The sequence below is a fragment of the Cotesia glomerata genome, linkage group LG4, assembly GCF_020080835.1.
Source record: "Cotesia glomerata isolate CgM1 linkage group LG4, MPM_Cglom_v2.3, whole genome shotgun sequence".
Lineage (NCBI taxonomy): Eukaryota > Metazoa > Arthropoda > Insecta > Hymenoptera > Braconidae > Cotesia > Cotesia glomerata.
Genome location: NC_058161.1, coordinates 5,015,887 through 5,027,990, shown reverse-complemented (window position 1 = coordinate 5,027,990; position 12,104 = coordinate 5,015,887). Strand labels below are relative to the sequence as shown.

Sequence of the window (12,104 nt, the reverse complement as noted above, 5' to 3'; positions counted from 1 at the left end):
AGCACACGTGTGTGACCTTTTCATCATCATACGCCGTGCCCATATATATATATATATATATATATATATATATATATATATATATATATATATATACTTATTTTTCAAACATAAACATCACCATAATGTATCTTATTTCTTCTCTTCTTCTTCTCGGTCATCTGTAAATATTTTCTTTATCTTGTTGCCGGCTGAAAAAAACAATTTTCATAAATATTTCGATACCTATGTTTTTGTAAAACCCGTGAAAAATAGTTACATTAGTTATCGGCTTACACATAAAATATATACACTTTTAAAAGGATATATATAAATATATAAATATATAAACGGATAAGTTTTTCTTCTTCTGGCGATGGTTTATATACCTGGCCAGCGGAGATCTCATTAAATTTCGACTGACCGTAACCGGACGTGAGTATTTTAGTACGATGGCGAGTATAGGTTTTTTTTAGTGAGTACGGACGTTCATTAAATGATACCCCAGGCCAATAAGTCTGCTCTCTTCCTTTATTATGTTGAGTACTTCGCCTAAATATTAAGTTAAGTGAGTAAGTAACCATCTCCGATTATTATTTCTCGACAAGACCATTTCTTCTTGTCAGATCATCTCGATAAAGTCTTCCTTCTTCCTTTCATATAATATATATATATATATATATATATATATATATATATATATATATATATATATATATATATATGTGTAGAATTTGAGCTTTAATGTATAATATGGTTAAACCGGTAGTCTTATTAACAATGCCAATCACACGTTATTTTTTACTCCAATATCCATCCCATTCAAGACACCATACAAGTAATTGACCAGCCTCATTAATGTTTTTATTTCTTACCAGCTGGACAAAAAGATTAATTTGTTGGATTTATTTATATCGAGTGATAATGAGAAGAGCATCTGTTCCGTTCATTTTTGCGACCTTCAAAAATATTCTACAATAGTTCTGATTAATTGCTGGATATTTAAAGAATTAAAGATTGTTTTTATGAAAATTAATTTAAAATTTAAAGAAAAAATTGAATTTTTTGGTTAAAAAAAGCTTGAAGTATAATTATATAATTTTTTTTAATAAATATAATGACTTAAATGGCATAAGTAAATTTTTTTTAGCTCACTAATAGCTGCAAAAATTTTTAAAATCAAAAATTTAAAGAAGAAATAGAATTTTTTGGTTTTTTTGGTCAAAAAAGCTTAAAGTTTGATTATATAATTTTTTTTCTGATAAATATAATGACTAAAATGGCTTAAATAAACTTTTTTCAGCTCACTAATAGCTGTAAAAATTTTTTAAATTAAAAACTAATTAAAAATTTAAAGAAGAAATAGAATTTTTAGGTTTTTTTGGTTAAAAAAAGCTTGAAGTATGATTATATAATTTTTTTCTAATAAATATAATGACTTTAAATGGCATAAGTAAACTTTCTTCAGCTTACTAATAGCTGTAAAAATTTCTAAAATTAAAAATTTAAAGAAGAAATAGAATTTTTAGTTTTATTTTTGGTTAAAAAAAGCTTGAAGTATATTTATATAATTTTTTTTCTGATAAATATAATGACTTAAATGGCATAAATAAACTTTCTTCAGCTCATTAATAGCTGTAAAAATTAAAAAAAAAAATAAAAATCAAAGAAGAAATATAGTTTTTAGGTTTTTTTTTGGTCAAAAAAAGCTTGAAGTATGATTATATAATTTTTTCTAACAAATTTAATGACTTAAATGGCATAAGTAAACTTTCTTCAACTCACTAATAGCTGTAAGAATTTTAAAAATCAAAAACTAATTGAAAATTTAAAGAAGAAATAGAATTTTTGGGTCTTATTTGTTTGAAAAGCCTAAAATACAATATAAGACTCTAAAAAAATATTTTTATCAGCTATAAAGTCTAAAATTACCTGTAAAAACTTTTTTCTTATTGCTAAGATGTGTAAAAAATCCAAACTGTTAAAAGAAATTGAAAAATCCTAAAAAAAATTGAATTTTTTAGATTTTCCTAGTCTGAAGAAATCTGACAGCTTAGAGAGTCATCAATTTCAAGTTATAAGAAAGTTAATTTACTAAAAGAATCTACGCTTGATAAATCTTGAAGAAAATGTAATTTGTACTTGTAAGAATTAAAAGAATTATGAATTTCAGTTCAATATATCAATATCTCTGCAATGTAAGGATTAATGTCCAATATCTTATCGTTGGAAGTTAATAATTATTCCTATTTCTATATACATGATTTATGATTATGATTCTAGGAAGCATTGCTTATTGCTCCATAATCATTATAAATAAATAAGTAAATAAACAAACATATAATCTTGAAAGTAATATTCTTCAAGCGAATATCAAAGAAGAAGTATGTTTTTTTTTCTTCAAGGTTTTAAAATTCATACTTCAAGACGTCTTAATAAAAATTATTATAAGCTATTATAATTATTATTTTTTGATTTCAACAACTTTATAATTAATAAAAACAAATATGACTCATTAGAAGAATATATTAACAATAATTTAGAAGTTAAAAATATTTTTCTAATTTTTTTACTCACTACAGAAAAAATGTATCCAGAAAATTTTACACTTATTCCATTGTTTTAAATATCTATAATTTTTCTAACATTTTATTGCAGAGAAAAAAAAACTAACCTTCAAAATTAGGTCTTTATTTATCTCCAAAATGGCTGCATTTTTAAGCGCCATCTGTCGTCAAATTTTTGAATTAATTAAAGATACTTGTTCTTGTTTTGGGAAGAAATTTTTTTTGAAGAATAAAAAAATCTTAAATTAAAAATTACAAGCAAAAAAAATTATTTTTCTTCAAAATAATTATTTTTTTAGTTCCTAATTTTTCAATAAGTAAAAATCAGTCATTTTAATAATTTTTTTTAATCAGATAAATGTTTTATTTTAAATACTAAAAATCTAAAACATTATCTGGCATCGACGGATGATTTGTGTCACAAAATAGGCCGCGGATTGGCAATGCCAGAGCTGAAGCTAAAGCTAAAGCTGAAGATCTGTAGATCTCTCGATCGGATTGCCTGCACAGAGTTAAATCTACTTGCGCAATTTAGTTTCCTACAACAACCGATTCTCTATAACGCACTGTACCATATTTAAACAACACCGAGTGTATGCAGCATAGGTATTTATGTATGCATGTAAATGTTCCACACTCATTTTCTCAGGTACAAGCAAAGTACCATACCATGCGGATATCGGTTCGGTATTGGTAGGATTGTACAGGCAGTAGGTTTAGTTCAATAAGAAGAGAAGGAAAGATAATAATATAAAGTATGGAAAGAGAAAGGTAGATAGAACATTATATAGAGGACGACGGTAAATGCCACAGCCTTGCCTGTTCTCCTCGAAGCTTGTAGTGGTTCTTGTCTTGTATTACCCAGGATCTCTGTACTTATACCGATACAGACAGAGTATGGGTATGAGTATCAAGCAAAGCCCCCGCGCGAATACCCGGATGTCCGAATGCGGTTTCTTAATGTCTTGGCTTCAGTAATATATAAATACTTATACTTATTCTTATTTTTATTAATTATGAGACTTGTTATGTTGTCTTCCTTTTTTTGCTTATTGTAAATTATACCGAAGTGATGATCTCACACGAAAAGTCTTATAAAGGTTCAATAGAACTATTTATTTTATTTGTTTATTTATTTATTAAATTTTGATTCTAGAGATTGTGCTCCCTAAGGACCATAATAATCAAGTACATAATGAGTACATATAAGGTTAATATAATATTAAATATAATATAAATGTAGTATTAATATAATATTAATTATAATTAATTAATGTAGAATTAATTAATATAAAATTTTTAGAATTCAAATAATCGGTCGAGTTGTAAAAACAGAAATAATTTTGATAATAATTAATTATATAAGTTCTTTTTAAGTACACTGAAAAATATTACTTGATTTAAGAAATATTCTTAATTGAAGAACAAAATTGATTGAAAAACTGGCAATAATTTTGTTTTCCTTAAAGAAGTTTATATTTTTTGTTCAAAAACAAGTTTCTTCATTCAAAATACCAAAAAAAAAACTTAAGAAGGGTTTACATTTTTCCTCTCTCTCGCCCTCTATTGGACAAACGAAAGTATCTCTGTCATACTTGTACAACAAATGGAATCTTAAAACGCATTTTATGCATAAATAAATGAAAATTTTCCAAAAAAAACGCTTCGCTCTTCGATAGATAATTTAATTATCTATCGAAGAGCGAAGCGTTTTTTTTCGAAATTTTATCACATACATGAGAAAAACACGTTTGAAAATCAACTATAAACCGCTCTTAACTTTAAAATTTCAACCCCATTTTAACTTTAAATTTTATCACTTTAATTAATTTGATGCTCGGGTTTATGATTTAAAGCTTGGTATAGTAATTTTTGATAAATTTTTAGTATTAAAGAAGAATATCAGTAAAAAAGTTGAAAAATCATCAAGTTAGTTACTTTATTTCTTCTTTTAGCTATATTTTTCACTAAAAAACAAAATGTTCAAGCTTATAATCGTGATTATTAACCATAATATAACGTATGACACTGTGATATCTATACTAATATTATAAAGAGGAAAAATTTGATTGTTTGTTTGTTTGTTTGTTTGTTTGTTTGCATTGAATAGGCTCCGAAACTTCTAATCCAATTTGAAAAATGCTTTCACTGTTGAAAAGCTACACTATCCCCGGGTGACATAGGCTATGTTATAGTTGAAAATTTTTGTTAAATACCCGTGCGAAGCCAGGTTGAACTGCTAGTTTGATATATTTTTATTTTAATCAAAAATAAGTGAATAACTGCAATTTTATCATATTATTAAACACCTTGATTTAAAGAAAGTATTTTGCTCTGATTAAAAAAAAAAAAAAAAGTATTAGACAAAATTAGAATTCTTTTTTAATGTTTCTAAATATTTTCAATATTTTTGAATTTCTTCTCTTATGTAGGATTAAAATTTTCAATCATTTTAAGTTCTTCTTCCAAATAAGTGTTGATGATCTCTTTAATATTTAAAAAAAAAATGCTTTTTTATAAAATGAAGAACAAAATTTTTCGATCAAATATAGCTAATCTTATTTATGTAAATATTATAAAGTGCATTATTAAATTAATAAAATTCTTCACTAATGAATTTTTTTTTGTTCTATTTTCTCGATTTTTTTCATAAATTCTTTGAATTAATTAAATTTAGAAATTTCAAAACAAAAGTAAAATTTAAATTCTATAATATTTTCCTTACACAGAAAAATATTTTGTGTTAAAAATTTTTATATTAAATATTTAACACTTTTTTGTTTTGTTTTAACAAAATAAATATTAAATTTACACATACAAGTGTTAAATATTTAACACAAAAAATTTTAACACTGTTTTTTGACGCAATGACGCAAAAATTTTTACTGTGTAAATCAAGAAGTCAATATTTCAATTTCCGTCAAAAAGTTTTCTTCTTTGCATAAAACATTATTGTTTCTTCCCAATATAAAATTTTTTTCAGAAGAAATATAGATATTCTTTAAAATCAATGAATAAAATTTTGTTCTGCAGATAAAAAATTTAAACTAATTAATCCTAAAGTATAAAAATTATTTGAAACCCTATAATTTAAGTTTCAACGCAGGATTACAAGTAGTTTATTGTTCAAGCCTCGATACAAAGTGTAAAATAGAAATGGAAAGCATATTTCTCATTAGCAGACACTCAGTAGATATAGACTGCGAATTTATTCGTGAATAGAGTGCGTTCCCACGAGCTAACTGCGTCAGTAAGAGTTAAAATGCATGCGAATCTGGTCCTCGAGGTCTCCATTTAGTTCGTACCTGTATTTTATAAATATATATAGCTACATATTTATAAACATTTATTATGTTATTTGCGCATTATAGTGCTATGCAGCAAACATACAAACATACAAGGTACGTAGAAGAAAGAACAGTAACGTGTACCGCGAGTATAAAATATGGAACGAGAGCTATGCGTTAAAACCATGCACCAAAGGAATAGAAGGCAAACCCAAAGACGTACACGTGCTTTCTACATTGCTGGAAGCATCGCACGCTGTATTAATAATGTATATTACTGAGAGTGACGAGGCAGAATAAAAAAAATTTATATGTGTATTTATTTTCAATCACGGAATAATTATAAATAATAGTCGAAAAAGCGTAGCACTGGATACATACACACCGCGTCTGCATATCAGACACCAGTGGACCAATAACGGTTTCACGAGGTTATATTCCAAACCGGTTTTTTTTCTTATATATAGCTTCTTGTGATGTTGAGAAGAAATGCCGAAGCATTTCACAATGTATATAACCCACTATTGCTATTGGCTCCTACAATTTTGTTCTATAAATCTTTCTGACATGTCCGATCAAAGTTTTCTCAATTTTTTTACATTTATTTTAATTGTTGCTATTAATACCTTCAGGCGTATTGTAATTTATTGATTTTGTGGATTATACTGTCAAAAATTCCGAGTTAGTTCTTAATCCGTCAATTTTTTTTAATTTAATTCACTGAAGAGTTTAAGTTTATTTAAATCTTGAATTATTTTTATTTTATGCGTTAATTTGCATAAGATATTTTTATCACTATTAGAGCTATGAAGTCAATAACAATCAATATGGCGGTGAAATAAATAGATTTCTTCTTTACCGGCAAAATTAAATTTACTTTGAGCGGCTTCCGATAGATGGTGTTGCAATTTTCTTTTAAGTAACATCTGGAAAGAAGAAATTAATCAATATTTAGAATTATAATTGAAATATTTTGATTAAAAATGTTGTTTCCACATTGTTAATTATAGAATTATTAAAATTACTCGAGTATAAACACGGTGAAACTTATTCTTGTAAAATATGCAAGATACTTGGCTTAAGCCAAGGCACTATACCGAGTCTCGCGATTTAGTTAATTAAGACAAATTAAACATTAACTGATTACAATAGAAGATAAAAAATAAATAATTATACGGTTTATATACTAGCGACTAACAATTTTAATTATTGCTATAAAGATATCAATTTTTCACACAGCAACAAAAATGAAAGCATAACCTCGCATTGAAATACAATGTCACAAAATATAATGCCTGGATAATTAATCAAGATATGAAGTTTAATTTCAACGGAAATATTTTTTAACTACGTTGTTTTATTTCTTCTCAATCTTGAGCAACTTTAATGAATTATTTTTATATTTTTAGTAGCAAATATATAATTAAATTTTATGGTTTTTCATAAAACTGCCTTTAAAAGTTATGATTTATATTGTGAAAAAAAAAACTTGGTAATTTATATCAGCAAAACATTATTAATCCAGAAAAATATTACTTATTTCTTCATAAAAAAAAAGTTCGACGTATTTTAATCTGTCAATAATTTAATCCACACTTAAATAAAAATTAACTTGAAGTGAAAAATTTTTGAACCAAGAAAATAATTGTGAAGATTTTTATTGTCTTGAATAAAGATAAAAAATTCTTGAATCAAACAAAATTTATTCAAGTTAAAAATTTTTCTTAGTTTAAGAATTTTTTTAGTCTAATGAAAAAGATAAAATTCTTCAGAATTATTTATTTGATTCAAGTAAATTTTTTTTTTGTGTAAGAAATCTATTAAAAAGCTTTAATATTAGCATTTAAAATTACGGCATTTTTTGACACTTAGAGCAACTCAGTAGATCTGCGCAAACAAAGTGCGTATTGTTTCTAACCTGCATCTGAAAAGAAGAAATATAATATTTAGATAGAAGAGCGACATTAGAATGATTACTAGATTCAGAACATTTTTGTTACAAATAAATTATGTTAAAAAAAAATTGACATGTAAAAATTTTTAAAAATTAAAAATCCAATTTTTCAAAAATAATTTTTTCGAACAAATTTATTTGTTAAAAATGTAAGTTTCTGCAATAAGAATTGGCTAAATTCACGTAGCCACTGATTTTTGTTTTTCGCTATTTTATAAATGTCTGAATTTATATTTTGTGAAATTTTCATTTCGCTAATTTCATTAATATCATTTTTTATTTGCGACTAATTTTACAAATGACATTATCAACTGATTTCCAAATTCAGAGTTAATAAACGTTCTAGTTTACAAACGGTTATTTTCCAGTAATATTAAAAAAATATTTAAATTAATAACCACGATTGTAGAATTACATATATTCTTATGCTTATGATATATTTGATCAATGACATTCCAAATAAATTGAATTCACATATATTTCATCTCGATTTTATATTGAGATTATTATTGTTGTTTATCAATATCATTTTATTTACGTATTTTTCATCTAAAATTCACACTTCATAGATCATATTATATATTATATCCAAAATAAACAAACAAAAATAATTAACCTGATTAAAGTAAATTTTTTTTGTTCAACTGAACCTGAAACTAAAAAAAGTATATTAAAATCCTTGAAACCTAAAATTACCTCTCTAAACAATCCAATTTAAATTTTAAATTTCGTTATTCTATAACCCACTTAAACCATAATAATTGTAAAACAAATGATAATGATTCACCTTACATTGGTTGCAGAGTAATAACATCGCAACTTCAAGGATGCCGTGGGCGATCGGGCTTGAAGATTCCCGTCACACTTGAGGGCCCAGGAGTTGAAACCTCCAACCAACCAACCAACCAACAAACAAACCACCATCCACCACAACCCAAAACCAACTTACATATCAGGTGCTCGAAAGGCAAGGCCGGTCCAAGGATATGGACCTCACGGAGGCGTTCCCTGGCGGAAGCGACGCCGCGGACGATCTCGGAAAGACCGACTTCTTCGACTTTGTGGTATCTCCGCTCTCAGCAGCGCCATCGCACTGCAGCGGAACCATCGACGACGACACCGTAAACTATCTCCAGCACCGCCAGTCCCGTCGGATGTACCTCCAAGACGGCAGAAGAGATGACGACGGCCGAGAAATCCACTCGACGTCAACCTCCTTCATCAAGCAGGAGACAAACAACAATACTTTAACAGCTCTCCCTCCAGTTTCCACCATCACCGGCTCGCTGAACCACCATGTTCGGAACCACTGCATCCAGAGCAGCGAGATTCCCATGGAGGCCGACTGCGATTACTGGGGAACCAGCGACGACGTCAAAGACGGCCAGCAAACCTGCAATATTCTCCTAGAAGACCTGAACAAATATTGTTGGACCACTCATGCTAACCCTCAGTGCCGCGACGATGTTAATGACACCGAGGGTCACCACCAGAACCCTCACCACAGAGTTTCCGTCGGGAATGACCGACACCAAAACACGGATGGCGCCATTTACACGCTCACCGTGCTAAATAACGAAACTAACTCTATGGACGGTCTTGATTGTTGCAAGAGTCCTGTAGCTTCCAACAACGATTCTTGGACTCTCCGGCCTAATTTAGACCTGGACGCAATTCTTAACCTTGAGTCAAGTCACCCTGATGCAGATTCCGTCCACGATGTCCAGAATTCTGCGGAAATTGCCAGGAATAACGAAAGGTATCATATTATTTCTACGACGCCTTCTTCCCAATACGCTACTGATGACAGCGGCTTCGTCGAAAGTAAGGAACTCTGTCGGCAGAATAATAACAATAACAATACAAATAATAATAATAATAATAACAATAATAATACAAGTAATAATAACAATAATGATAATACAAATAATAATAATACTAACGCAGGAGACAACAACAACGATTGGAAGCTGTCTGATCAGAATCATCTCCAAGAAGTTAGCGGCGATTCTGCGGAAAGTCTGCTGAGGAACGCGCTCCAGGGTAAATTGTACTCGGGACCGACGCAAATAACTCTAGCATCTTCGACGAAATCCACGGGGATTGCAGTGTCGCTGTCGACGGGTTCTAATGCGCAGATAAAACAGGAACCCCAGGATGAGTCGATGCATGGGTGTACTGAGGAAGATTTGCTGTTGTCTCAATTGGAGACGACAACTTACCGTCCGGGGGACTATGAGAAGCTTAAGAGTATTGCTAATGAGGTGGTGGAGAATTATTGTAACCTAGAACCAGTTTGCAGTGTTTCGGGAACGACTACGTTGATGTACACGCTGGATCCTACCAGTGGAAGCTTGGGAACGATTACTCTCCCGGCGGAACTGGGACAGGTTGGAACGGTTACTGTGGTGACTGCAGCGCCACAGGAACTGATAGATCAGACTACAGCTAGGTCTGATGACTCTGCTGGTCAGATCCAGGTGGTGGCTGTTAATAACAGGCCGATGATTAGTAATTCGACGACTGCTGCTAAACCGGCGAAGAAATACTCGAGGAAGAACAACAGGAACGCCGCGAACGCTAACAGCGCAGCCGCGGGAGCTAATGGTAGTGTTGACAGTGGGAACCAGAGTGCGCCTGGGAGCTCGCCCAGTGCTACGGTTCAGAGGAAAGAGAGGTCGCTTCATTACTGTAACATTTGCCATAAGGGTTTCAAGGATAAATATAGCGTTAATGTTCATATCAGGACTCACACTGGAGAGAAACCCTTCGCTTGTTCGCTCTGTGGAAAGAGTTTCAGGCAGAAAGCTCATCTTGCTAAACACTACCAGACTCATGTCACTCAGAAGCCTAATGTGGGTAATGGCTGCACGACTTCTGGGTCTAATTCTTCTAATTCGACTAGGGGGAGCCATGGTAATGATACTGCGGTTTGCAGCCCTTCTAGCTAGTTTTTTAGGACAATTTTTTTTGTTAAGCATTTTTGTTTTTTATTTATGAATTGTTTTAAGAAGGTTTAAGCTGTCATGACTCAGTCAATGCTCTCTATTTTTTATTGTGAGGACTGGGCTAAAGAGTGGAAAATTAGTTTTGTGGTTTTTTATTTGGATTTAATTTTTTTGGAGGGATAATTTTTTTATACGTCTCAAAATTAGTCATTTTTTAAAATTTATGGATTATAAAATTATGAGAATTTTTAAATATTTAAACTTTGAAGAGTACAAAATAATTTTTTTTTTACAAAATGAATCAGTGAATTTTTTTTTCGACTGAAAGATAAACCTTTGAAATTATCAAAAAAAAATTAAATACTCAAAAAAAAAAAATTTTTTTTGGAAAATTTTAGAAACTTTAAGTACATTATTTTGATAATTAAGGTAAAAGCCCCAATTATTGACAGGGGTCTAAATATTGACACCCTAAATTATTTTAAAATAAATTTATCTTATATGTAATAAGAATAACTATCATATAAATTTTTATTAAATTCTAATTAATTAAAAAATTGGAAAAAATTACTGTCAATTCAAAATATTAAATATTAATTATTTAAAAAAAATTAAGTTAGCACCAGTTCATCAAGCCAGCTTACAAGCGTCTGTTTTCTTAATAACTTTGGTTAGAAAAGCATTTTTTTAATTACCGGGTTTTAATTAATTTCTTCATCTAATTACATGATCTTTTTTTTTAATTAATAATATATGAAAAATTAATAACATTGAATAATCGAAATTAATTGTATGTTTTATAATATTTAAATAATGGGTTTCAATAACTAGTTCAAAATTTTTAAGTTGAATTTTATATTGACAGCCACTCAACAGCGCTATGACGTCTTTTTTTTTAAATTTACTGTAAGAGTTTGAACTCTTCTGATTCAATAAATTATTTTTTATATTTTTAATGGTAATTAATCATTTATGGAAATTATTATTAATAAACTTTAATAATATTGATTACTTAATAATAAATTTCAATGAATAAGAATAAGCAGATGATTCGACCGCATGCACAGTATAGGTGTCAATAATTGGGGCTAAGGTATTTCAATAATTAGATCAATCAGTTTTTTAACCTGTCAATAATTAGTGTATCCGGATAATCTATTTAATTATTTAAAATTAATTAGTAAATATCACTGATAATCATTTTAAAAAGAGAAATTAATTAGTAAAAACATTACTTGAGACATTACCACAAACAAAAATCGACGTTATTGATATTTGATTACTTAAAAAAAATCGAATCATAAGTTTGTCTCTTATAGTGTCAATAATTGGGGCTTTTACCTTATATTAAGAAAAGTAGAACAAAATT

The 12,104-nt window shown here is 29.0% G+C and overlaps 1 protein-coding gene across 2 annotated transcripts in view; it reads left to right on the top strand.

Annotated features, from left to right (window-relative positions):
* The window catches only part of LOC123264290 (hybrid signal transduction histidine kinase G), a 39,061-nt gene extending 28,140 nt beyond the window's left edge, over positions 1–10,921 (top strand). The window contains exons 2-3 of one of the 2 annotated variants that reach the window (XM_044727515.1): positions 8,591–9,611; positions 9,735–10,920. In XM_044727515.1, the coding sequence (XP_044583450.1) occupies positions 8,774–9,611; positions 9,735–10,738 (1,842 nt within the window). In that variant the 5' untranslated portion in view covers positions 8,591–8,773 and the 3' untranslated portion in view covers positions 10,739–10,920. Of the gene's footprint in view, positions 1–8,590 lie in introns of both variants that reach the window. The other variant, XM_044727514.1, reaches the window with a different exon arrangement.
* Positions 10,922–12,104: the final 1,183 nt, after the last annotated feature.